Source organism: Castor canadensis, chromosome 5, assembly GCF_047511655.1.
Source record: "Castor canadensis chromosome 5, mCasCan1.hap1v2, whole genome shotgun sequence".
Taxonomy (NCBI): Eukaryota; Metazoa; Chordata; class Mammalia; order Rodentia; family Castoridae; genus Castor; species Castor canadensis.
The window spans coordinates 164,018,332-164,042,001 of record NC_133390.1 but is presented as its reverse complement, the minus strand read 5'-3'; the positions used below and the strand labels follow the sequence as shown (position 1 = coordinate 164,042,001).

Sequence of the window (23,670 nt, the reverse complement as noted above, 5' to 3'; positions counted from 1 at the left end):
TATATAGAACTAAATTGAGCTTATCCAATCATTTCATACAACCTAAGAATTCAGGTTCACCAAGCCCCATGCACCCAGCCCAACAGGCAATAATGATGATTTTCTTTCCTGTACTCAGATCCATGACTTCTGAAGAAAGAAGTAAAACTTTGGCCTACTCTAACAACCCTTACTCTGAAGCCTAATCAATTTCCAGGGTTTAAGGGATACACTAGTAGAAAACACAGTTAATGTCCCCCATACAGAGTACATCTGCATTGGTTTAGTTGTAGTTAGTAGGTGGCTAGCTAACAGTATAGCCACACATATTCTACCTAGACTCACTAATACAGTCAAAACTCAACCCAAGCATAAACATTTACACCTTCTTAAAGGAGAAAAGGCAGACTGAGGGTGTGGCTTAGCACTTGCTAAGCAGGCCCCGGGTTCAGTGGGGGTGGGGGGTGACATAAAGAATCAGCCAAGAATTTGATCATTCAACAACCTGTTACATGGTCTTAAAGATTCAGGGTACTCCCAATAAAGGCATGAGAAGAGTACTTTGCTTCCATAAAAACAAAGGCAGAGAGCTTCTGGTAGAAAGAAGGGCGATATTGAGCCAGAACTCTTACACTGACTCTGTGTGTGTGTGCGCGCGCGCGTGTGCGTGTGTATAAATTACACTTTTATTTTTCATAAGCAAAAATGACAACTGGCAACTTGCCTTTCTAGGAGACAAACATAAGCTATCCATCTCAGAGACAAAAGCCTTAGAAAGACTATCATACAGCTTTTAAACAGTCTTATTAAATAAATCTAAGAATAATATACCTTTAACTAAACCAGCAAATCAAAAATGACCACACACAAAAATAATAATATAGAACCCATAAAGCAGTATGTGAAGGAAGTGGGAAAATCTGGAAATCCACACACTGGGAAATCTCTTATTAAAATCAAGAAGGCTCAAATTTGTTTCTCTTTTTAAATATTTACAGATATAATTGTGTTTTTCTAAAAGTTTCATTAGTAATAGTCTTGTAAGTCTAGTTCCATAATAATCTATAACGTAACTACTTCCATCTGAACATCCATTGAGATAAGAATGAAATCAATTAGGCTCCAATTCCACAAAATCCTACAGTGCAAAACTTTTAAAAACCTGCAATCCCAGCTATGCAGGAGATGAGGTAAGAGGACTGCAACCTGACCACAAGACTATCTGAAAAACAAACCAAGGCAAGATAACCAAAGTAAAATTGATCTGCTCCCACACTCAAGAAAAAGAGACAATGCAACTGCCATTTTTATATAGCCATTTACATTTCGGCAAGATACAGGCCTAAGAAAAACAACTTTATTTTCAGAAAAACATATTTAATTGCCACTGACATTCTTACAAGCTATGTTGGGTGTTGGAAATCAAGAGACATGAGCTGTGTAGTTTGTACAGCTAACTGGCTCTTAATAGCATCATTTACCTTTGGATCTTTACAGATATTATTGTCCCAATCACAGAAGCACAAGCTGTGGCTCTAACTTTGAATGTGTTACCTAGTTAATAAATGTTCGGTAGTAAAATCAGGTGTCCTGATTCCAAGCCTATGATACTTCCTCAGATTGCAGGAAAAGGGTTGAAAACTCTCCTAAAGTAGATGTTCAAAGCACTCAAGAGAGGCTGGAGGTTGTCCAAATATTTTTTTTGTTGACACACAATGGGGTAAGCATGGTTCTCACTAGATGTCTTTAGAGAGTGCTTGACCCCTCTAAGATTTTCAATCACTTAATAGAAACTTCATCTTTATGCTGGCAGTAACAGACATTTTTCAGTGGTCCTCAGCTCAGACACTTCTCTCCAGAGGTTCAACTCTTCACACTGTCAATTATTTTTTAGAGAGAATCACCTTCATATTTTTTCCAAGACGAGGCCTAAACAGGTGAGTGATTCTCAAACTCCAAGCATAAGAGTATTTAGCAACTTAGGGTGATTCTGTGAAAATGTAATAATGGATGCCTCTCCTCAACTCAGGTAAAAATGCTATGGATTTTTCTTAATTTTCTTTCACAGAATCTTTCTTGTACAGGTTGAGTATCCCTTACATAAAATGCTTGAGGTATCAAGCCCATCCTCAAAAAGTTACAGATTCTGGAGCATTTGGAATTTCAGATTAGGAATGTTCGACTTGTCAATCTTTACCTTATCTTCTTTTACAAAATTTGTATAAAATTAATTCTGTAGAAAAGTAACTAGTTTGAATATAATTCCCATTTCATCTTGTTCCTATTTATCATAAAGCTGTGTTATAATGAGGCAATTCACTTAATCCTAACTCGCTCAAGGTTTCCTCATCTGTAAATAGCTAATACATATAGACCTATTTATTATGCCAGGCACTAACATGTCTTACTTATATTAACTTAGATACTGCAACAGCCCTTTAATTTGGTGCCATTGTTATCAACATTTTTATTCATGAGAAAGAGTTTAAATAATGTTAAACCAAGGTTACAAAGTAGAGCAGGAATTGGTCTGGCAGTACAGCATCTCAGGAGGACAAATACCTGTAATTAATGGTAAACGAGTAGCATACACTGGCTCATTAGCAAAGACTCGTTATTTAGTAGGCAAACTTGCAGAGTAGAATCTGAATTTCTCTTCTGCTGTGAGTACCAGGATCTGGCATACTTTAGGATCTCCATGTTTGTGGAACAGGTAAAGAGAGGAATCAGGAGAGGGGACACCAACCACCAAGAAATCCTATGCAACAGCACCCAGGGTGGCCTTGGCCTTTCTAGTCCCCACAATCCTCCTTCTTCCCAGGATCCCTCCATCACTAAAGGGCTGCAACCCCATCCACCTCACCTCCAAGGGAGGGAGTACTGTCCACCCAGGATATTGTCCCACCTTGAGATGCTTGCATTTAAGTCTCTCTTCAAGCCCGGTGGTGGCAAAGCCCCCCACCACCACCAAGGTCCTGTGGTGACTGTCAAGAACCATAGGACACCAAAGAGCTGGGCGGCCACCATGTTGGGGACTGGGATGTCCTGCCTACACTAACTTCCAACGATAGGCTTTTGAAATTTTATTAAAGCAGTTGTCTTAATATGATGGGCTCCTTCAAAGGTAGTCAAGTGTATTTTTGTCAAAGATAATCTCTGTTCTTCTCTCACATACAAATATAACCAATCCACTAAGAAAGTGAACATTGAAGCCAAGCATGGTGGTGCACACCTGTAATCACAGCAATGCCAACAGGCAAGTTCCAGGCCAGCCTAGAGTGCAGAGCAAGATCTTGTTGCACAAAACCAAAAGCTGGAGATGTAGTTCAGTGGAAGAGCACTTGCGTAGCATGCACAAGGCCCTGGGTTTGATATCCAGCACTACGAAATAAATAAATATCATTAAAAACCCAAGAATGAGAGAAGACTGCAGTAACATTTCCAATTTTTAAAGTCCAAAATATCATTTGTCCTCCTCAAATGTATTCTGCATATAAAGACTTTTTGTCACAGACTTGCTCATTATTAAAACTAATGGGATTTCCCCATTAGTATTCAAGCTAATAAAAAGACCATCTCCAGTTGAGAAGATGGCAGAAAGAGGTATAAATACTAATTTTAAGAAGATATTTATCATATCATTATTAAAATTCTTCTATCTGGACAATCCCTTGCATTTTCTCCCTCTTCTCTAACTTTCAAATCCATGGATACTATATCCTCAAAGTTGGAGTTTAAACAAAATCATTATTTCTACTTAACACTCTACACCTGGTATGTCCTAATACTTTAAAAGGAGACTTTTGTTTAGGACAGGTAAAAAGCTGGTCTCAGGTGATAAAGACTGTCATGTGGGAGTGTGGTAAGTATCAAGCACGCTGCGTGAAGCTCCCCAGGAACTTATGGCCAAACTACAAGGAGTCAAGAAGACTAAAAGTGTTAAAGAGTGAAAACATAATTGCTTAAATGCATACTTTACCATTGTTAGTCCAGTTTCAATCCAGGAAACTCAGTCTGTGATCCATCGTAATAAATAGTAGCTGATTTCAGGTGAGTTTATAGAATAGTCCTTATCAGTATTTTACATGATTTGTAGTAAGAAAGTTTCCAAAACTCTAGGGCATAGTTAACAGTCATTCAAAGTCAGAAAGACAGAAGCAGTTCCTGGCTAAAAGCCAGGAAGCTTTGGAATTTGAGAGAGAAGTATGTTGGAAGGATTCAGTGATAAAGAAAATACCAGGCAGGAGATGTGGCTCAGTGGTAGAGTGCTTGCCTAGCATGTATAGGTCAGGCCCTGGGTTCAATCCCCAGCATGTCAAAATAATTAGCTAAACTTAAAAACCCAAGAATGAAGGGAACTAGCAGTAACACTTCCAATTTTTAAAGTCCAATATCATTTGTCCTCCTTAAATGCATCCTGCATATAAAGACCTTTTGTCATAGATAGACATGCTCATTATTGAAACTAGTGGGTTTTCACCTGGTGTTTTCAAGCTAATAAACCAAAAAAGATTTCCAGTTGAGAACATGGCTTCTTGAAGCCTGGCTTCACAATACTCATTCAGACTTAAAAAAAAAAAAAAAAATCATTAAAATATTTATTAAGGACTAACTCTATGTCCAGCATTGTCCTAGGTGTTGGGAATATAGCCAGAAATAAAACAAGTTCCATGAAGTTTCATAATAAGCATAATATCCACCAAAACCATGCCCGATAGTAGCAGCTGCTAAATGAGTATCTTTGAAAAAAGAAAAAGTCTCTGTAATTACCCAAGTTCCCTGGATTTGCCCCTGTGACGTTCCAGAATCAGATTCTAATGTTGCAGTTGGACAAGACCTTCTTAAGTATGGAGTAAAGTCAAACAGAAGCCCAAACATAAATGAAAGTTTACAAAATGATTGAATCTTTCTCGTCAATAGCCATTATTGGGGGAAAATTTCATCATCCAACTCAGCATTTTCAACTTAAAAAAAAAAAAATCAGCTGAAACACAACTTCAAATTTCTAAAACCTACCACTATAGTTTCCAAAGTGCCTGCATGTTCAGAAGAAGCACCATAAACTGACTTAAACACAGTTACATTTACTTAGGCTTTACAAGTGTGAGATTAGTGACCAGATATTATCCTAAGGACCTTGCCATGAAAAAGACACACATGAAGCAACCTATTGGTCTGATTTAGGCTTCAAATTCACACAAAAAGGGACAGAAGACATTTTCTCTTTCCAATCTACTTCAGCATTTAAACTTATTTGACTCCCTTTACTTTTACAACAGTTCAGTTACCTTAATTTGTTTCTACTCAGACCTTTCCTGTCTGTACTCTAACTTTACAACCTTCTCCCATCATACTCCGTCCAGTACGCCCCTAAAACTCAAGTTCATCTTCCTTCCTTCCTCCAGTTCTCATCTCCTGGGCCAGTCAATAACATTAAAAATAAAAAAAATTCAGACAAGTGACAGAACCACCAAATTATTTTCCAAAATGGTATATGTTACCCTATTAAGTATAAGAAAATTTTATGAGCTGCAGATTTTAGACACAATTAAAATCACAGATTGTTCACTATCATATTACTATGCCAATAACTACATAACAGATTTTAAAAGTCTAAGACTTTTTAAATTTTTTTTTTTTGAGACAGGATCTCATTATGTAGTCCCCAGGCTGTCCACAAACTCAAAATTCTCCCTACTCAGACTCCCAAGTAACAGTAAGACACTCTTGGAGCAACTAAGAATCTTTTAATGCAATGTTCTGGTGAGTCTTAAGTAAATTATTGCTTGGCTAGACTAGTTGTCTAGTGTGTAAAATAATCTCTATTAATTCCTTACACTTCCAGTCAGAAAAATTATACCAATTTTAAAAACTGTTTTGATCCAAACGGATATAGGTAAAAGAAAAACTAAGTGCTTGAGAGTAGTAGTTCTAAAACTTTCCTATATACGAACCCTGGAACTTTGACTCACCCTCAGATGTATGTATTCCAAATGACTATAATAGGTTCTCCAGAATCATATTTTGAAAATATCTGCATTATTTGTTCCCCAAGTCCTCTGAGCAATAATTAATACAAAATTCCAGCCAGCTATAGAAGTAGACGTGCAACAGAGTGTATTTTCAGTTTCTGCTTCAACTGACTCCCTTTTTTTTATTCCCCTGTCAGTACTAGAATCTGAACTCAGGGTCTCTCAGGCAGCCTCTCTGTTCCTTTAAAAGGCAGGCAGAGCCAGTCACCCTTGGCTCACACCTATAATCCTAGCTACTCAGGAGGCAGAGATCAGGAGGCTGGCGTTTCGAAGTCTGCCAGGGCAAACAGTCCACAAGACCGTAACTTGAAAAAACCCATCATGAAAAAGGGCTGGTGAAGTGGCTCAAGGGTGTAGACCCTGAGTTCAGGACCAGTACCACGGGGGCGGGGGCACAGGCATAAGATGCTGAGTCAGCTCCTAGGACTTTTTTTTTTTTTTTAAGTTTACAGCTGAGACTATTGAGTCTCTGCAACTGAGGAAGACTGTTCTCACCTAGTACTCCTAACTCCCATTTGACAGGAGGAGAAGCTTATCTAAGGGTGAGACAGCTGTCCTAACTTAGATAAAAAGAATAGTCAGTCGCCACCCCCCACTCCCATCCCAGTACTAGCTGCATTTGAACTCAGGTTTTCACACTTGCTAGGCAGGTACTCTACAGCTTGAGCCATACTTCCAGTTCCTCAGAATCTTTCAAAGAAAATCTGAACGAGCGTTTATTCAAGCTTTGGACTTTAAAACATTGTCGAAGTTAATCAATGGAAGATAAGGACAAATGGTTTGAATCACAGAAATGATTGCATTTTAGGACAGATGGGGGCTTTGAACCTGGTGAGAACAGAGATCTAGTCCAAATTCTCTCATTTTTACCGATGAAGATAGTAAAGTACAAAAAGTTGTTTCCAGTAAGTCTTTGGTGCTGTGCATGGGTTTTCCCCGGGTTATATGCACAAGTAATTTTTGCACATCATGTAGATGTCTCTCATCAGTTGCATCTCTCTTCATTCTAGTACCAGAAGACTTGCTCATGGGCAGACTCTAAAACAGAAATTTCCTTTGTTTGAACATGAGTGGGCAAGCCAAGCTTAGATAAAGACGGGTAACTGAATACTGCTAGTGGGACTCTGCTGAGAAAATTCAGTGGCTAAAAAAAGATGGATTAAAAACTTAATGAAGACCAGGCATAGTGACACAGGCCTGTAATCCCAGCACTGGAGAGGCTGAGGCAGGAGGATTGGTTGTTCAAGGCCAGCATGAATAGTAAGACCCTTTTTCTTAAAAAAAAAAAAAAGGGGGTGGGGGGAATTAATGAAGCTACAAACACGGCAAACCCTCAGCATATGGCTTATAGAGTTCTCTGCAAGCTAGAAGTTACCAACATGACAAGAATCCTGTGAGCTCCATGTGATACACACAAGCACACTCAGGTCAGCAAACCTCTTCTGGAAACAGAAAAGTAGTAAACAGTAGTCTTGTGGCCTACTCAATTTCTGTTCTAAGTACTCAATTCTGCCACCATAGAACAAAAGCAGCCACGTATTATATGCAAATGATTAAGTGTGGCCACATCCCAATAAACTTTAGACACTGGGATTAGAATTTCAGGTAATTTTCCTGTGACACTGAAAAAAACCTCATATTTATCTCCAACTATTAAAAAATGTAAGCAGCCTGGCTACATTTTTGGGGCTGGAGGGAGTGGTTCAAGTGGTAGAGCATGAGTTCAAACCCCAGTACGACTATAAAAAAGAAAAGTAGAAAAAATTCTTATTCCATGGCCATAAAAATGCATATGTAACGTGCAGAACACTGCAGTAATAGTGCTTAGAAACCATCCCCGATGCCTTCCATAGAAAGGTGCCTTTCTCAAGCTCGGTATATAAATGAAGAATACCACTTCTTGTTCCTATCTCTTTCCTTCAAACAACCTTTGGTCATTCATCAACTTGATTTGAAAGTTGTTAAAATCTACCCCTGCTGTACAAAAGTGTACAAGGTAAGTCTATGAATGGGAACTCTGAAGGAAGACCAATGCTGGGCTCACTGCTAATTCTGTTTTTTAAAAAATTTGTTATTTATCCTTCTTCAAGTTGGAACATCATACCTGCTCACATGTTAACCACTAGATGAATTCCCTAGTGAAATAAGCTGTATTTTTCATAAGTGTTTATAAAATAAAGGGACTTCTAGTTAATCCTTTGTTAACCAAAAAAAAAAAAAAAAAGATCCTTTTTCTTGAATACTCGAATAAGTAGATTTTACTGATTTCTGGAATAACTGGCTCTAACCACAAGTTGTACTGCTTTAAAATAATAAGCTATCCTGGGGTCTTTGCTGCAGCAGGCAGGCAAGTATCCCTTTATAGGGAAAGGATTTCACTTAAAAGTGCAGCAGAGCCTGGTGAATCTGTTAAGGACCCATTACAAATGAGAGTCCTTAGTCCACTACAGCCCAGAATTCCCAGGTGTCACCCAGGCCCCCCTTCACCTTGTTCTGTTTCATATTTGAGAACAAGATAAATGTAGATTAACCTCTCTGCTCTGCACTTTAATCAAATTATACATCTGTGAGCCAGTTACTTAACCTCTGAGCTTAAACTTCAAAAGTAGAGATAGAAATGTTCATTTCCTCAGTATTGATAGATGGAAATATAGAACACTTCAGACATTGCTTTAGACAGAGTAAATGACCAAATGACAGCTATTTATTTCACGCCAATCATGTCCTCCTCCCATTTCCCAAAAAGTTGATAATTCAAAGCTAAACCTAGTAGAAACTACATCTATTTTCAGTCTGTAAGCAATTTACTCAAGTTGTTATTTGAGACCTGTATGTCCACTGTCATTGGTCCTCAGAGTGACCAAGGCTACAATGCCATTTTGTTCCATCAGACTATGTTTAGTTAACTGTGAGCCAGGTTATTATAAGATATTGCCTACATTCACCATGAGCATTCAAGTATCCCAGATGGAATATAGAAGCAGAATTCTGAGTTAGCCTTTTCAGTACTGTTTGGTAGTCTATACAATCTTAGATTCTCTACCATTTATAGTTAAGACATTACTTTTCCTGGTTACAACTTATTATGGGCAGCATGCTAGAAACTTAAAGCTTTAAATGAAGTTGTGAGCTACTATCAGCCATTTTAAAGGATACTGATTCATAAAATTGTGTATAAATGCAAGTCAATCTTTTTTCACAACTATAAATTAGACATAACGTACTTCATAAGGATGCGGAGATAAAATGAGAACTCATTCCAACCAAAGGACTTTAAATCTTCACCTTTGTTTAGCACTCAAGAGGTCAAGTAAAGTGGAGAATTGCCTGAACTTTGAAGTATTTTGGTAAACACAATTTTACTTACTAGTGACAATTCTCTTAGCATGTCACCCAAGATAAGACAATGCAGACCTAGAGAAGGAAAGCTGTGCTGTTCAATATGGTCACAACTAGCCACATGCGATTATTTTAAATTCAAATTCAGTAAAATAAGTTCTTTCAGTCATATGACCCATCACAGTCCAAGAGCTCAAAAACCTCATATAGCGAACAGCTACATTTTGATCAGCACAGATGCAGAACTTTTCTATCATGATGTAAAGTTCTATTGGACAGTGCTAATTTAGAAGCTTGCATCAGGAAACATTCTTCTTTTACAGGTAAGGAAGCCTAGGCACCATGCTATATGACCTGCTCTGATTAGCAGCAACAAAGTCAGGAATGAGAATTCCTTTGTCCCTCTCTCTGCCTACCACTCTACAAACCACCTGCTGAAGGCTTTCCCTACGTGGCACTGCACTGTGCCGTGTAGTCAAGGCCATCCAGAAATTTGCCTGGCTAAGCTGGCCATCTCAAAAGCAGGTTGCTTCTGCACAGAGCCCGTGGAAAAAAATCAGCGTCTGCACAGAGAACAGTTCAACTGAAATATTAGTCTACTTCAGGAGCAAGACAAACCTCATTTTTACTAACTCAACTTTGTCCTCTAAACACAAGACTTCAACTGTGTTACCTCCATATACTTCTCTATAGTAAGATACATTTTCATACTGCAAATGCATCTCCTTTCCCACGAGGTAAACCTGAAAGGAAAAAAGGACTTGTCTAACCTGAAAACGTACCTTTCTCAGGCCAGCTCAATTAGGACAGGCCCATTCCTGCAGATTTGTCCTCCTTGGCTTCCATTAAGCGAACCCTTAATGCTTGGGAAATAGTGAGAGTGACTACAAACCTGCTTATGGCATGTAGGAATCCACAGTGTGTTAATGATTGTTGTGTATCCTTTTCCTAATTCAATCAAGAGACAGTCTTTGTTTAGAAGTTTTGACTATTTTTGAAATGCTTAGGCCACTATCTCCTACTAAGCTAATACATATTCTTTAGGAATACAAAAAGCCTTTTTAAATTTAACTGGCTCTTTAAAATGCTTATGCTCCAGAGAACCCTCCCTTTATTACGAATTACTTCACCATCATAACTGTAAGGAAGCACAGGTACTGCACAAGTAATGAGCTGAGCCATGAGCCTTGTGACAAAACAAGAAACACTGCTTTAGAGACTAGATTACTATAAAAATAGTTTTAAGTTCCATACAAATGTTAGGACTATAAGAAATTGACCATAAAGTAGTACCAGGTATTATTAGGGTTTTTTGGTTTGTTTCTTTTTTGAAACAGGGTCCTTCAATGTAGCCCAGGCTGGCCTCAAACTTGCAACTGTTTACAGGTGTTGGAACTTTTTTATATGACTCTGAGAGTGGGACTTTTACAATAAGAACACTAGAATCGTAAGGGCTGGCAGAGTGACTTAAGTGGTAGAGCACCTGACTAGCAAGCCTCAGTACTGCCCCCCAAAAGACCCCCACCACAATCAGTTGTGACTTGCTGAAGGCCACCTACTTAACAAGAAAGAATCAACTCGAGTTTATCTCCAAACTCTGTTTCACTGGTGAGCAGGTAGACTTTGTTAACTATCTTTCATTTTTCCTAAAAATGTGAGGTTCAACAGGAGATGATGAACTTCAAATCTTCTTGCTCTATTTCACTGGCTCTGAAACATCAGTGTGCATCAGATCACCTGGTGGTCTCCTTAAAACCCAGAGAGCTGAGCCCCAACTCACTGCGGTCAGTAGGTCTGGATGTGACTAAGAATCTCTATTTCCAACAAGATCTCACACAGTGCTGATGCTACTGACCATGAAACCACACTCTTGAGAATCACTGCTCTTTTCTTCTCATTTTAATCAACACCACCAGGAGCTGAAGACCCCAATTAATTTAATCTAAAGGTATCGAACTCCATATGTTAGGTCTTTAGTATTCCACTCAACTATGCTGATACCTTCTAAAGCCTTGCCTGAACCATCCTAGGAATATTGGTATAAAACAACCTCTCACTCGTTGAGCTCTACTTAGTCACCCCATCCAAAGAGATGACATAAGAATTAAATGGCTTATTAAACACAGAAGCAGGAGAAAGGATCAGGAGTCTGATGAGACCAAGCAAAACAGCTGCAAAAGCAGTTCATTACCTCTGCTATTTAGGTAAATGCTCACTGAAAGGTAGAAGCTATTTAAAACAAGGTGAAGCAAGCATCAAGTTTTTATAAGCATATATTGAAAAACAATGCTCTGGTCCTTTAAAGATACCCTGTAAGCTTCACAGCTTGACCAATAGAGACTTAATTAAATGAAGAAAATATACAGCCAAATAAGACAGTAAAGTCCACACAGAAAGATCTGTTTCTCCAAAGGTGGTTTATGAGTCACCAGGATTAATCAGAATGATTTGGGACTATTAGAAATACATTTAAAATTAGATTTTCAGTTCCTTCCAATACAGAATCAACTCCTAGGAGTAAGACCAGAATTACGTATTTCTACCAAGCACTCCCGGGCGATTCTTATGCACATCAGCTTGAAAACAACAATTAAAGCTTACTGTAAAGCTTGTGATTTTTCTCACTTGATCTTCCACCAGCTAATGAGCTACAGGAAAGAGAGGTTCCTACTCACAACTTAAACATTTGTTGAGCGCATCAGTATTTACCATAGAGGATGAAACTGTGCTCTTGCTTACTTCTTTCAAGTAGGCAAAACAAATTCCCCTGAGTTCCACCCCCAGTCCCACTTTAAAAAAAAAATTCTAAGCCGGTGTTGTGGTACACACCTGCAATCCCAGCATGCAGGAAGAAAAGGATCACTGCAGCCAGTCTGGGCTACATAGACCATGTCTCAAAAATCCAAACAAACAAACATAAATTCCTACAGACTAGAAGGCAAAATTGGAAGATGATAACAAAGGCTCAGTCGAAGACAGAGAAAAGTCACTGCTTCTGGCTTGGAGATAGGTGGTGACTGCAGACAGACTTCCCTGGAAAGGAAATATGACTATGCCTTCAATAATGAAACAGGCTGAGGTGTTTCTAACCCTCAAGGAGTTCACAATACTTAGTGTCTTCCTACAAATAGGCAGTAAAATGGAGAAGTACTGAGTGTATCTACGCAAACCTTATCAAATTCTAAAGACTAGAGATATTCTATGGTACAAGGAATACTTGAATAGGACTACATATGATCTTAAGAGTTGCCGGAGAAGAGTGTACACTTAACTGAACTTTAATTCTGGGAAGTAGGTAAAGACGGTTGCCACACAGGCCTGCTTTTAAAAATTAAATAATCAATAAATGTACTTCTCAGGGAGACTTTTCAGAGTTCAGTGCCTGGTCTTGGAGAGCTTTCCATTTGAAAATTAAGTGAAAAAGACAACCAATAACAAAGACTACCCAATCCGTGTTCCTTCTCTCCCCTTTGTTTTCTCTCCAGGTTAAATGGAAGTATGAAAAATTAAGAAATAGCTCTTGAGGTATGATCAATGCTTCAAGAGGTTCTTGTTTCTTCATTCCTGATACTAAATCACAAGAACTACTGGTATCACATCTATTCCTGCAAAATGCATGGTTTTAAGAATAACATATGGTAAGCCTAACATTTAGTCTTGATAATATACTGTTTTTCCCTATGCATACATGCCTATGACAAAGTTTCATTTATAAATTAAGCTAAGCACAATGATTAACAATAACAAAACGATTATAAAAATTTTGTAATAAAAGTTAAATTATTTCTGAAATTTTCCCTTTAATATTTTCAAATCTCAGCTGACTTAAGTGAAACCACAGAAAGCAAAACTGTGCATAATGGGTCACACCACCATGTACTCTGCAACTTTTTCTGAGGAATTTAACAGCTTTATCAAGACACTTCATGGATTAGGAAAGGGGTACTATTAATTACATATTTAAACTGTTTCCATAAATTAATTTCCCAGGTCTGCAAATACTGTGTAGTAACTAGTAAGATTTCAGGTCTTTAAACTTGTGAAAATGATGGTTTCAAATTCTTTATTTGACACTTCAGTTTACATAATATGAATATTTATAATAACCACTCTTGACAATCTACCTGATCAAGGAAACTTGAAAACTAATTTTCTAAAATTCATGCAACACAGCTGTCTGAAACAAAAATATAATGGGAAATAAACACACAGAACTTAAAACTTTTTTTCTGTTCCAGGTAAAAGGTTTAATAAGCACATAAGTCTACTTAAAAACATCATCTACATCAGCTTAAGAGTTTAGGCATCTTTGGAAATGTAAACTCTTAGACTTCTAATTTCTTTAGGGAAGGATTTTCTTAGGATTGGGAATGAAAACATTAGTCTCTTGCATTGAGAGTGAAATATTAACTGCAATAAAGTAACCTCCAATTCCCACTCACCTAGGTATGAAGGAATCTTCTTACTGAGGCCCAAAGAAAAAATCTCAACAGAAGAAGAGAGTGGATATACACACCATTTACTACTTCACAGTGTTCATCCTGAGAGCCACAGGATTTTCCCTTGTTCATCTGTGTCTGCTAGTTACAGATAATCATTTTGAATGCTTGCATGAGTTAATATGGCAACTTAAAATTAAACAGAAAATGCTTAGCTTCCTAAGTAGTTTTCTAAATATTGCACCATCCCAAATGCAAAGGGGAGAACATTATTCACTGTCAAGGATTCCTAAGCTTAGTTTAAGGTATGGGAAACAAAGTCACTCAGTACAAACCACTTTGCCTCAAAGTCAAGTTAAGTCAGTACTCTAATAAGCCAGTCTAAGAAGACTCATAGCAACAGTATTATATGCAAGCAAGGCTCCCGCCTGCTCGTGGCAAAATCTCAATGTATATATCTATCTACCTATCTATCCAAATTTTTAAAAAATTAAAGATGTTCCCTCAGAACAAAACTATTGAAGCAACCTCCAAAAAAGTTGTTTGTGTTTTTTGTTGTTGTTCTAAGAATTGACAAGAAACTAAAAATTCTAAGTTTCAACTTTCATTAAGAAAGCCTCACAAACTCTTCTATCTTGTGAGGTGTATTAAACCTACTTTACAGGTAAAGAACTAAGGCTTTGATATTAACTGCTTCAAAGACCCAGCTATTGAGCAGATTATTCAAAATCTCAAGTTTGAATTGCCTTAATTTCAAGACTGTTATATGTGGGACAGGTAAAAGGCCATTCATATTCTGAATTAAGAGCAAAATGATGTAAGAAAAAGAGGCCTAAGCTTTGAAGACCTTTAAATATAACCTTATTGTGGACGTTCTCATATACTGGGCACCACACAGCTACACAGCTAAATATTCATCTTCCCACAGCTTTTCCCATATATTTTAAGAACCACATTTCCCTGAGATCTTTTAAAGACTTTATATTTGAAGAGTCTTTAAAATCAGACCCTATTCTGTAATTATGTACTATACAATTATTTTCTCTGGCCTATCTTTAATTGAGTATTAATTTTGAAGTCTGCTCTTGTTGTCATGCCTCTGTGATAGTCTTCCTAATCAATGGTATAAGATCTCTATTAAGATCCATTAGGCTTAACCTAATGACATTAATGAACATATCCCTAAATAACTTTGGTTTATTTCCTTTAAGGAACACTCCCCAAATAAATTCAATATTCAGCATTAGTTAGACAGGAGCCATTACTGAAATTTTTGCTACTATAGAAATTCTTTCCTGAACTCTCTCAAGTGCCTATTCTCATGAATATTAACATGGTATTTGTTACTGAATTCTTATAGGTAAGCTTCAATATTTAAGGTGTTCTTATTCCCAAGAATTATGACTTTCACAGGAAGTTGAGTTGGTCACTTTAAGCTACTTTTTGAATAAATGAAAAATTAAAGTACTTCCCAGGTGCTTTGTTTTTCAGTTCAAAAACATTCTGGGAAGAAATAAAATAGTGGCATTTGAAGAAACATGCTGACAAGACATGTTGAGTTTTGTGATTAAAAAACACGAATTAGGCATTTTGCTTATTAAATGTACCTAAAAGGTAAGACTGTGGGTTATTTTTAAGAGAAAACCCACAGTCCTATTAAATGGCCTCAGTTTTGAGCCAATCTTCACTACTGTTCCAAAAAATTCTGCCTTAAACTTATTCTTAGGAAAAGTACTAACATAGTATACATATGGCTCCTACTTAGCCTAAACCCAGCTATGGAGACCCTTTTCTTTTATAGTGACTGCTTTACAACTGGAGGAGATCATGGTAGACACATAGCTCAGCAAGGTAAAGACTCAACTAACTAGTTACATGCTATAGTTTAGTGCAAAAGTCAGGAAGATTTAAAACATTAACAGGAAATACCAGTGAAGAATAAACGCACCAACAACACTATAATTCTAAGATTCAGAATCAAGATCCATTTTAGAATAAAAGCAAAGTTTAAATTTTTATAATGTGGATAGAGAGGTACCTTCACACACTCATTTAATTCTCAATAGCTTGTGAAACAGAAATTCTCAAAAGCTTATGAAACATCGAAATACCATTTTTGCCCAGCTACTTAAGAGATGGAGATAGGAGGATAGAAGTCTGAGGCCAGCCCGGGGAGTAACTAAAAGGTCTGACTTGAGTCACTCACCTAGAGTGAGGCAAGCATGAGGCCCTGAGATAAAACACCCCCCCTCCCCAAAATCATCTTGTGTTTACAGATGAGAAAACAACATTCAGGAGGCAGGCCAAGTTTTATAGTAAGAATAAGGACTAATTTAGATTTCTCTAAATTCTACCCCAATTTCTTTTTTTTTTTTCTTTTTTAGGCAAGGTCTCACTACAAAGTCCAAGTGGGCCTCAAGGTGCCTGGCTTCCAATTTCTTTTCTACTATAGCTGCTCCCAAGCATGCCTCCCACTGCACTGCCTATACTCTTCACTACCAGTCTGGTTCCAGCCTTAATTACGCAGCATCTTTGGGAGACCTAACACTGCATGTGCATGGAGTCTAGGCTATCTGTAACAGCAGATAATTAAGGACAGTCTGTGACATCTGTAACAGAAGCTTACCAATTACAGCCTAAGTGGGGTTTCTGGAATCTTCACTAATGCCTTATTCTACCAAAACGAGAAGATTCGAGGGAAAAAAAAAATTTCCTCTCCTGAGAATCTCTGCAATTTCTGCTAACCCCACTGAATTGAGATTTAATAAAAATATGCTGTCTAGTAAGCTCTCAAAACTAGTTTCCCTCCACCCACTTCTGTTGCTGAACAAGAGCTCAGATGGTTGACTGTAAAGAAAGAGTACCCTAAAAAAAAAACTGAATAAAGGGTCTTAGGGAATGACATAAATGACAAAGCTCTTGAAACCTGCTACATTCATCCTAATTAGCCATATACCTATGAAAAAAATTGGGGCAGCATAATTAATATCTGGATTACTAATGGAAAAAGGATAGATACATACATACTAGTGTAGGCTGGGTTTGGTGGTACACACCTGCAATCCCAGCACTTGGAGTTGGCTACACAGGGAGATCCCCACCTCAAGGAAGAAAAAAAAAGCTCAAGCTCTAGGGCCAATTGAGACAGCTCTAATTAGAAAAGGCTTTAATGCTCTACTTTTTGCTAGGTTGTACTAAGAAAAAAAAAGGTTCAAAGAACAGCTACAGTAGAAGAGAAACTGGAGAAGGACTAATTATTGGCTGGCTTTTGTTCTTAAACTTTAGGAAAATGACAAAATTAAATTTGTTGTCAACACCATCATTCATCCACATAACAGACAGGCAACTAAAGTCAGTAACAATGATTGCTTTTATACCTTTCCTAAGAGATTATCTAGATTTATCTCAGAAATGGAAATGAGCTGAGTTATACAGTTCCTTAAATCCACAGAAACAAAAACTGTTCATTTAAAAGGTATGAGGGAATTAATGATCTGGTAGAGATGTACCCCACGCCCAACTTCAAATCCGGTGAGTACTGATAGGAGATGTAAAGAAAAATATTTACTACACATTTTTGAAAAATTCTCAAGTATAGTGCATGAAGGTGAAAGTCTGCAGGGAGTGGAACTAAAAACTTAAGACAACAAATTAAAAATGCATACCTACAAAAAAGAAATTAAACTTAAAATTGCCTATCTCCACTGGAGTTTCTTTACTAAAATTTAAGAGACTTTACTGACAGATTCAGATAGAGACCACTAATACAACTTTGATATGGATAGTCTATGTTGATGATTCTACAACTTACACAGTCCAGAGACATACCCTAGATACTCAGCAATGCCACTTCTCTCTCAGCTATTGAGAATCTTTCTTAAACATATATGGAATAAAAATCATGTTCAATAGTAACTACTTGCTGTTAAATGATTTCAGGAAACTATTAGCTATTTCCTATGACTAAAACTATTAATATCTAATGGGTATTCTGTTAGAAACTTTTCTCCACCTAATCAAGGCTTGGCCACCATGCCACTCTCTCTACCTTTCTTTGCCACCCTCCAAAGTGCCCAGGCCCTATGCTATCAAAACAGCACACACTGCTAGCACCTAGATAGGCAGGTGGTAGGGAGAGTGGAGTCTGAAAAAAAGCTAATTATTCCAAGCTGATGACTTCTATTTCAGATTCCCTACTTCAGCTGTTGATCGGGAGCCACAGAAATGGACAGTTTCAGATTCACAGGGCATGGAAACAAGAGAGAAAAGACTTGTTCCCAGGTATTACTACTTGCTTCCTTAAATCCAACACTTCACTTACCAACTGAGAGTCAATTTCAAACTTCTCCTAACCTCACTCTTAAGAAGCAGTTGCCTTTATTACGCAAAGTTAATGGATGTGAAGTAATTAAAGGGACAGTCAGATAATCTAAACCACAGGACACAGATAATTCACTCAATGGACTCCCACTTCCAAATGCAATGAATCTACTTACTGGTTTTTGTTTTTGTTTTGCAGTACTGGGAAACTGAACTCAGGGCCTCTCTACCACTTGAGCCATGCCTCCGGCCCTTTCATTTGTATTTTATTTTTGAGATTGGGTCTCATTCTGTCCAGGCTGGCCTCAAACTCTGTTTGCACAGCCATGTCTGGCCCTATTTTACTGTTCTTTCAAGAGAGTTTAAAAAACTCCAGATTCTATACCTCCTTATTCAAAGAAATTACATTTGAATCTATTTTTCCAAATAAGCCTAGAAATTAATCACAGCACAACACAGTTTCATATGGGAAAGATACAATCCCTCACAAAACAACGTTTTGGGGAAACAACTTTAGATTTAAAAGAAGTCAATTTTGACACTAAATACACAGTAAAAGTTGAAGATCTGTACTGTATGTAAGCATTCATGCCCAATTAACATGACACGATTTCAGAATAATCCGAAGTTCCCTAAAATGATATGCATCCAGAATCAATGTTGAAATCATTTCCCATATCATTAACAGCAGAGGACAATTGTTACTATAATATATAACACAAAGTTTTTTCTAACATATTTACAGACTGAAAAGGCAGAGTTTTTTGCACCTCCCCATCCTACATACACTGAAAACAAAAAAATCTTACAGCCTAATTTTGGAATGTAAGCTTTAAAACATGTTAAGAATCCCTGTCCCTCATATAAAGGAGTACTAATTTACTGATCCAGAATAAATGAAACTCTTTCAAACTCTCCTAATTCCCCACTTTTTATGCTGACAGAGAGGAAAAGTCAGACTTTTTTTAATTGTTATGCTACTATTGGTTAAAATGAGATGTGGCAATTGACCCTGGGTTTTTCTTTTTCATTTTACCAAAAGAAAAGTAGGAGTTGGAGACAGCATATTATCTAATTTCTGACTGTCAAACCATGAGTTGTTTCTGACCCTTTTAAGCAACTCCTGGATTTTCTCATATTACCAGGAATACCTGAGCCTAAAAGTCTGTGAGCTCTGATATGCTGCATGATTTTATCATTTTACTAATTCTAAAAAGGTACTTCAAAGAGTCTGGCTGCAGTGTAAGGAAAGACAACACTGGAGCCTAATGCTTAAGTACATCCGGACGGAGTGTGAAGATGTTCCAGACTTCATCTGAGGTGCTATCAATTTTCAGTTTTAGAAATGAGCCTTCCCACCACCTACCAGAGCTCATATCCAACAAACAGTACAGAAGTATAACTATCTGTTAGCATCAGAAACAATTCATATTTAATTTCCCTCATCCAGTTTGAATCCATTAAGCTAACCAGAATCAACACATGATGTCAAAAACTGACTTGATAAATAGTCTAATATTCTATCTTGCTAAGGGTGACAGGAGGGGAGGCCCCCATATCTCAGTAGTTAGGCAGTAACTTCAAGTTATTGAAACATGACGTTATTATCAACTCTACAGATAGCTAAGCATCCTGTACAATACTGTAATAATGATCCAATCTTACTACAGTACTACTAACATAAAGAAATCTTTTCACTTAGGTAAAAAAGTAGTTATGGTTTCTGCTCCTGAAATTCCTAGCTCATTATTCATATTTTAAATATAAATACATTTCAAAAATAACATTTTCCCAGCAGTTGAATATGGCTCAAAGTGTTCTAAATTCCATACTAACAGCTACAATTTTAAGTACTGTACATAATAAGACTATAAGAGAGAGATAAAAGTCTTCTATATCTTAGGGGATGAGAACAAGCAATATGAGGGATGTGTGATTTTAAAACATGAACTTGCACAGATAATCTGTAAGATGGGTCAGGCCCATAAAAATCATACTTAAAGATCATTGATCTATCTATAAAAATCAACAATATGTCTGAGTACAAATACTGATTTTTATTTTAAAAACTGTCTTTCACAGTTGCACAAGTCAATCACTAGTTAACAGTATAATACTTGATAGAGCAAGCACAGTTACTAACAATACATCTTCTAGACAATACTCACAAAGGTAATTACTCCAGCGCCAAATCCTTACAATGGTGGTAAGACCGTTAAAAATGCTTTATCTCTTGAAGGAAATTTAAATAAAAAGCAAATGACAAACTATCGAATCCTTCCCTACTCTGTGACAGAGATGTGCAGCTTTTCATTTCTTCATATTAGTATTCCTATAGTACAGTGACTAAGCTCAAGGACTTTGGAGCACAGAACCCACTGCTCTTAGGCAAGCTAGTAAGCATGCCGAAGCCTCAGTTTCCCCGTCTCTAAGTTGGATATAATAGTGACTAACTCGTAAGGGTCCTTCTAAGAAATTAAATGATTCAGGAAAAGGGCTGATACTTGTATCTAGCAGACAGTTAGGATTCAAAAAAATATTACCTATTACTGCCACAAAATGTGAACAAACACATTCTAAAAGTCAACTTAGGCAGTTTATTTCAATCTCTATGAAAATGGCAATGAAGACCATAACCTACCCAGCCCATAATCACTCACTTATTCAATAGTTCCTCTAGATAATTTAGATGGGAATTATGGTAGCTATGTTCCTTACAAGGAAAAAAGACTAAACTTTGTTTCATTACTGAACACCTTACATACTGCAACCAAGCCTAAAAGTACTTTTTCTATGTTAAGATCCTATCTTCCCTCAGAGAGATCGAAAGGACTTCTTACATCCTTACCAGCCACATCCTTTCTTTGTTCCCACATTCCAAAGAAATATCTATATTCTTGGTGATTTTCTGAACTGTAAGGCCTCATCTCCCTCTTGTGAAAGCTTGACAGGGTAGGGAAATGTACTCAAAACAATCTAACCCCTGACAATTCTCAACACCTAATCTTGCACAACACACTGCTCAGAGTCACCTCTGAGAAATTTCTCCACCCCCAGATAAAATTAAGTCCTCTGTGCTCCCAAGTATTTTGGGTACACATATGCCCTAGCACTTATCTTGTAATTAACTAATTTAGAGCAAGAGCAGTGATGCGGTCCCAGGTCCAGCTCTAGCACTAAGCACAGGACTTGGCACATATTAAGTGTTCAAGAAATGCTATGCTTTACCCAGATTCTACCCTAGCTCACTAGCATCTCTTTTTTGGATGCTCCCCTTCAAAATCTAAACATAAGGCTGCTCTCAGTAGAACAGGCTAACACGATGGCCTGATTACAACATCAGAAAACCTACTCATCAACTTCTCCCATTGGAAAAATTCCCAGAATCCAAACTCAATTGAGCACAATTATGTACCATCAAAATCTGTGGGAATTCCTGGTACACTATAAAGGGTACCTTCAGCAGGATTGTTGGAAAGCCTGCAAAGGTGAGCTTCTTATTGGGGGATGAGGGAGTGAACCTCTTCCCTGGGTAACTGAAGTGGACATACTCAAATTCCTTGGTTTGGCTGAAAAGGCTCAAAAACAAAGATGTGGGAAAACTCAGCTAATTCTTGATTTCTGAAAAACAGGAGCTTCTGAAAAGAATGAACAGGAAGCAGGGGTGGGTACTGGCCACTCTTTGTTTCAATAAATAAAATTTTTTGACTCCCTTACAGTCCCAAAGAAAAGGCCAACACACCAAGTTCAAATGAAATGCTCAATAGCCTTCCAAACCAACAAGTACACTAAACTGTGTCTCTAAAAACCACTGCCTTGAGAATCTCAGCCACAGTGAAAAGTTCTAGTCACTAATATTTTAATTATTTTAAAAAATCAATCTGCCCAAGTCCAACATTCACACTAGGTAACACACAGAGAACTTGCAAACTTTCTTAAGAGAGGCACCTTTGCAAAGGACCCAACTTAGGAAAAACAATCCCAAAATAGGAAGAACTCCACAAAAGGTGGCTTTAGTTTTAAGACCTGTAATTGCTATCATAAACACCTTACACTCCCCCCACCCCCGAAAAAAAAATTAACAGTTGTCTAAAGGAATCTTTCATTCTGGAAACAGAAAAGGAAGCAAACATGAAGCAGAAAGCCAATAACCTCCGAAATAAAGTTCAATTTGGAAAAAAAAGATAATAATGGCAGTCTCCAAATCTTCCCTGTCTGGTGAGGTCTGTGATTTATATGGCTTTGCTCGGCAGAAAGCTCTCTGGGCAGCTCAAGAAAGGAGCCGAGGGTGGGAGAGAAAGACACAGGCACAGAAAGGAGAGGAGAGAGAAAAAGAAAATGGCGCAGAGACTAAGTCCCGACCGTCGACAAGGCGACTTTCCCGGGAGGAATCCCGGCCCGGAAAGGCTCCCCGAAGCTCGGCGGCGGGCGACGCGGGGTCTCCACTGCCCCCTCTTGGGAAGGCCGCGATCTGGAGGAGCTGGGGCCCCTGGAAAGGGGGTCCAGAGGCGGCCCGATGGGAACAATGGGGCCGGTAAGCGAGGAGCCGGGACTTAGTCTCTGGGACGCCATGTCTGTCCTCTGCCCGGCTCGGGCCGGGCGCGGGGGAGGCGACCGGCGGCTGGGGGCCCTGGACGGGGCGGGGCAGGGGGGCATACTCACCATTCAATCGGAAATCCGCTTCAATCTGGGGAAAGAAAAGGAGGGAACATGAAACAACGGGCACATGAAGCTCCCGGGCCGGCGGGCGGGCGGACGCGTGCGGCCGGAGCCCGGGCCCACCCCGCACCCCGCACCCCGGAACGAGGATCCCCACGAACGGCCTCCCGAGTCTGCCATCCTCCCCAAACTCTAACTTGGCTGGCTCTGTCCGGACCCTGACGAACAGACCTCCTCCGGCAGGCCGCCCCATGCCGGGGACACTGGCCTGTCAAAGCGGCAGGGCCGGGGTCGCGAGAAACGCTGGGGTCACGGGAGGAGCCTGAGCGGGGGCTGGGGCGGCCGGGACCGACGAGCTGTACCTGCGAATCGTTGTGGAGATGGTCCCCGCTCATGTCGGCCGGGGCGGCGAGCGCAGCGGGAGGCTAGGCGGCGCGGGGGAGACGTGGACAGTCGGGTCCGGCCTGCGCGGGTGGACCCGGTTCCGTGGCTCGCGGAGGCGCGGGTAAGCGGCGGCGGCAGCAGCAGCAACCCGCCCAAGCGTCCCGGAACAGCTGAGGAGGCGACGGCGGCGGAGACGCTGACAGACCGCCGGGCGAGCAGCGAGAACAGACCCCAGCAGTTGTGTAACAGCCTAAGTTCGTATTTCGGCTCACTGCGCCTGCGCTGCCGCTTTTAAATGGGACGTCGACGACGTCAGAGCTCGCGGAAAGGGGCCGAGGGTTGTGGCCGCTCCTCTCCAGGCTTGGGGAAGCAGAGCCGCCTTTGCATCGCAAGCCCCACCCCCGATCTACGCGCTCCGCTGTGATTTGCATAAGGAGCAACTCCTCCCCCGCCGCCCACCCGGAGCAACCTTCAGTTCCTCTGCCTGCGCCTTTTTTCGGAACCCGGAACCCCCGTGC

At 39.2% G+C, this 23,670-nt stretch overlaps 1 protein-coding gene across 1 annotated transcript in view; it reads right to left on the bottom strand.

Moving 5' to 3' along the window:
- The window catches only part of Top1 (DNA topoisomerase I), an 85,779-nt gene extending 62,394 nt beyond the window's left edge, over positions 1-23,385 (bottom strand). Inside the window, exons 1-2 of the mRNA XM_020184485.2 lie at positions 23,131-23,385; positions 22,772-22,796 (exon numbers count right to left, since the gene is read on the bottom strand). Of these exons, the coding sequence (XP_020040074.1) occupies positions 22,772-22,796; positions 23,131-23,163 (58 nt within the window). The 5' untranslated portion in view covers positions 23,164-23,385. The remainder of the gene's footprint in view (positions 1-22,771; positions 22,797-23,130) is intronic.
- Between the last annotated feature and the right edge of the window lie 285 nt (positions 23,386-23,670).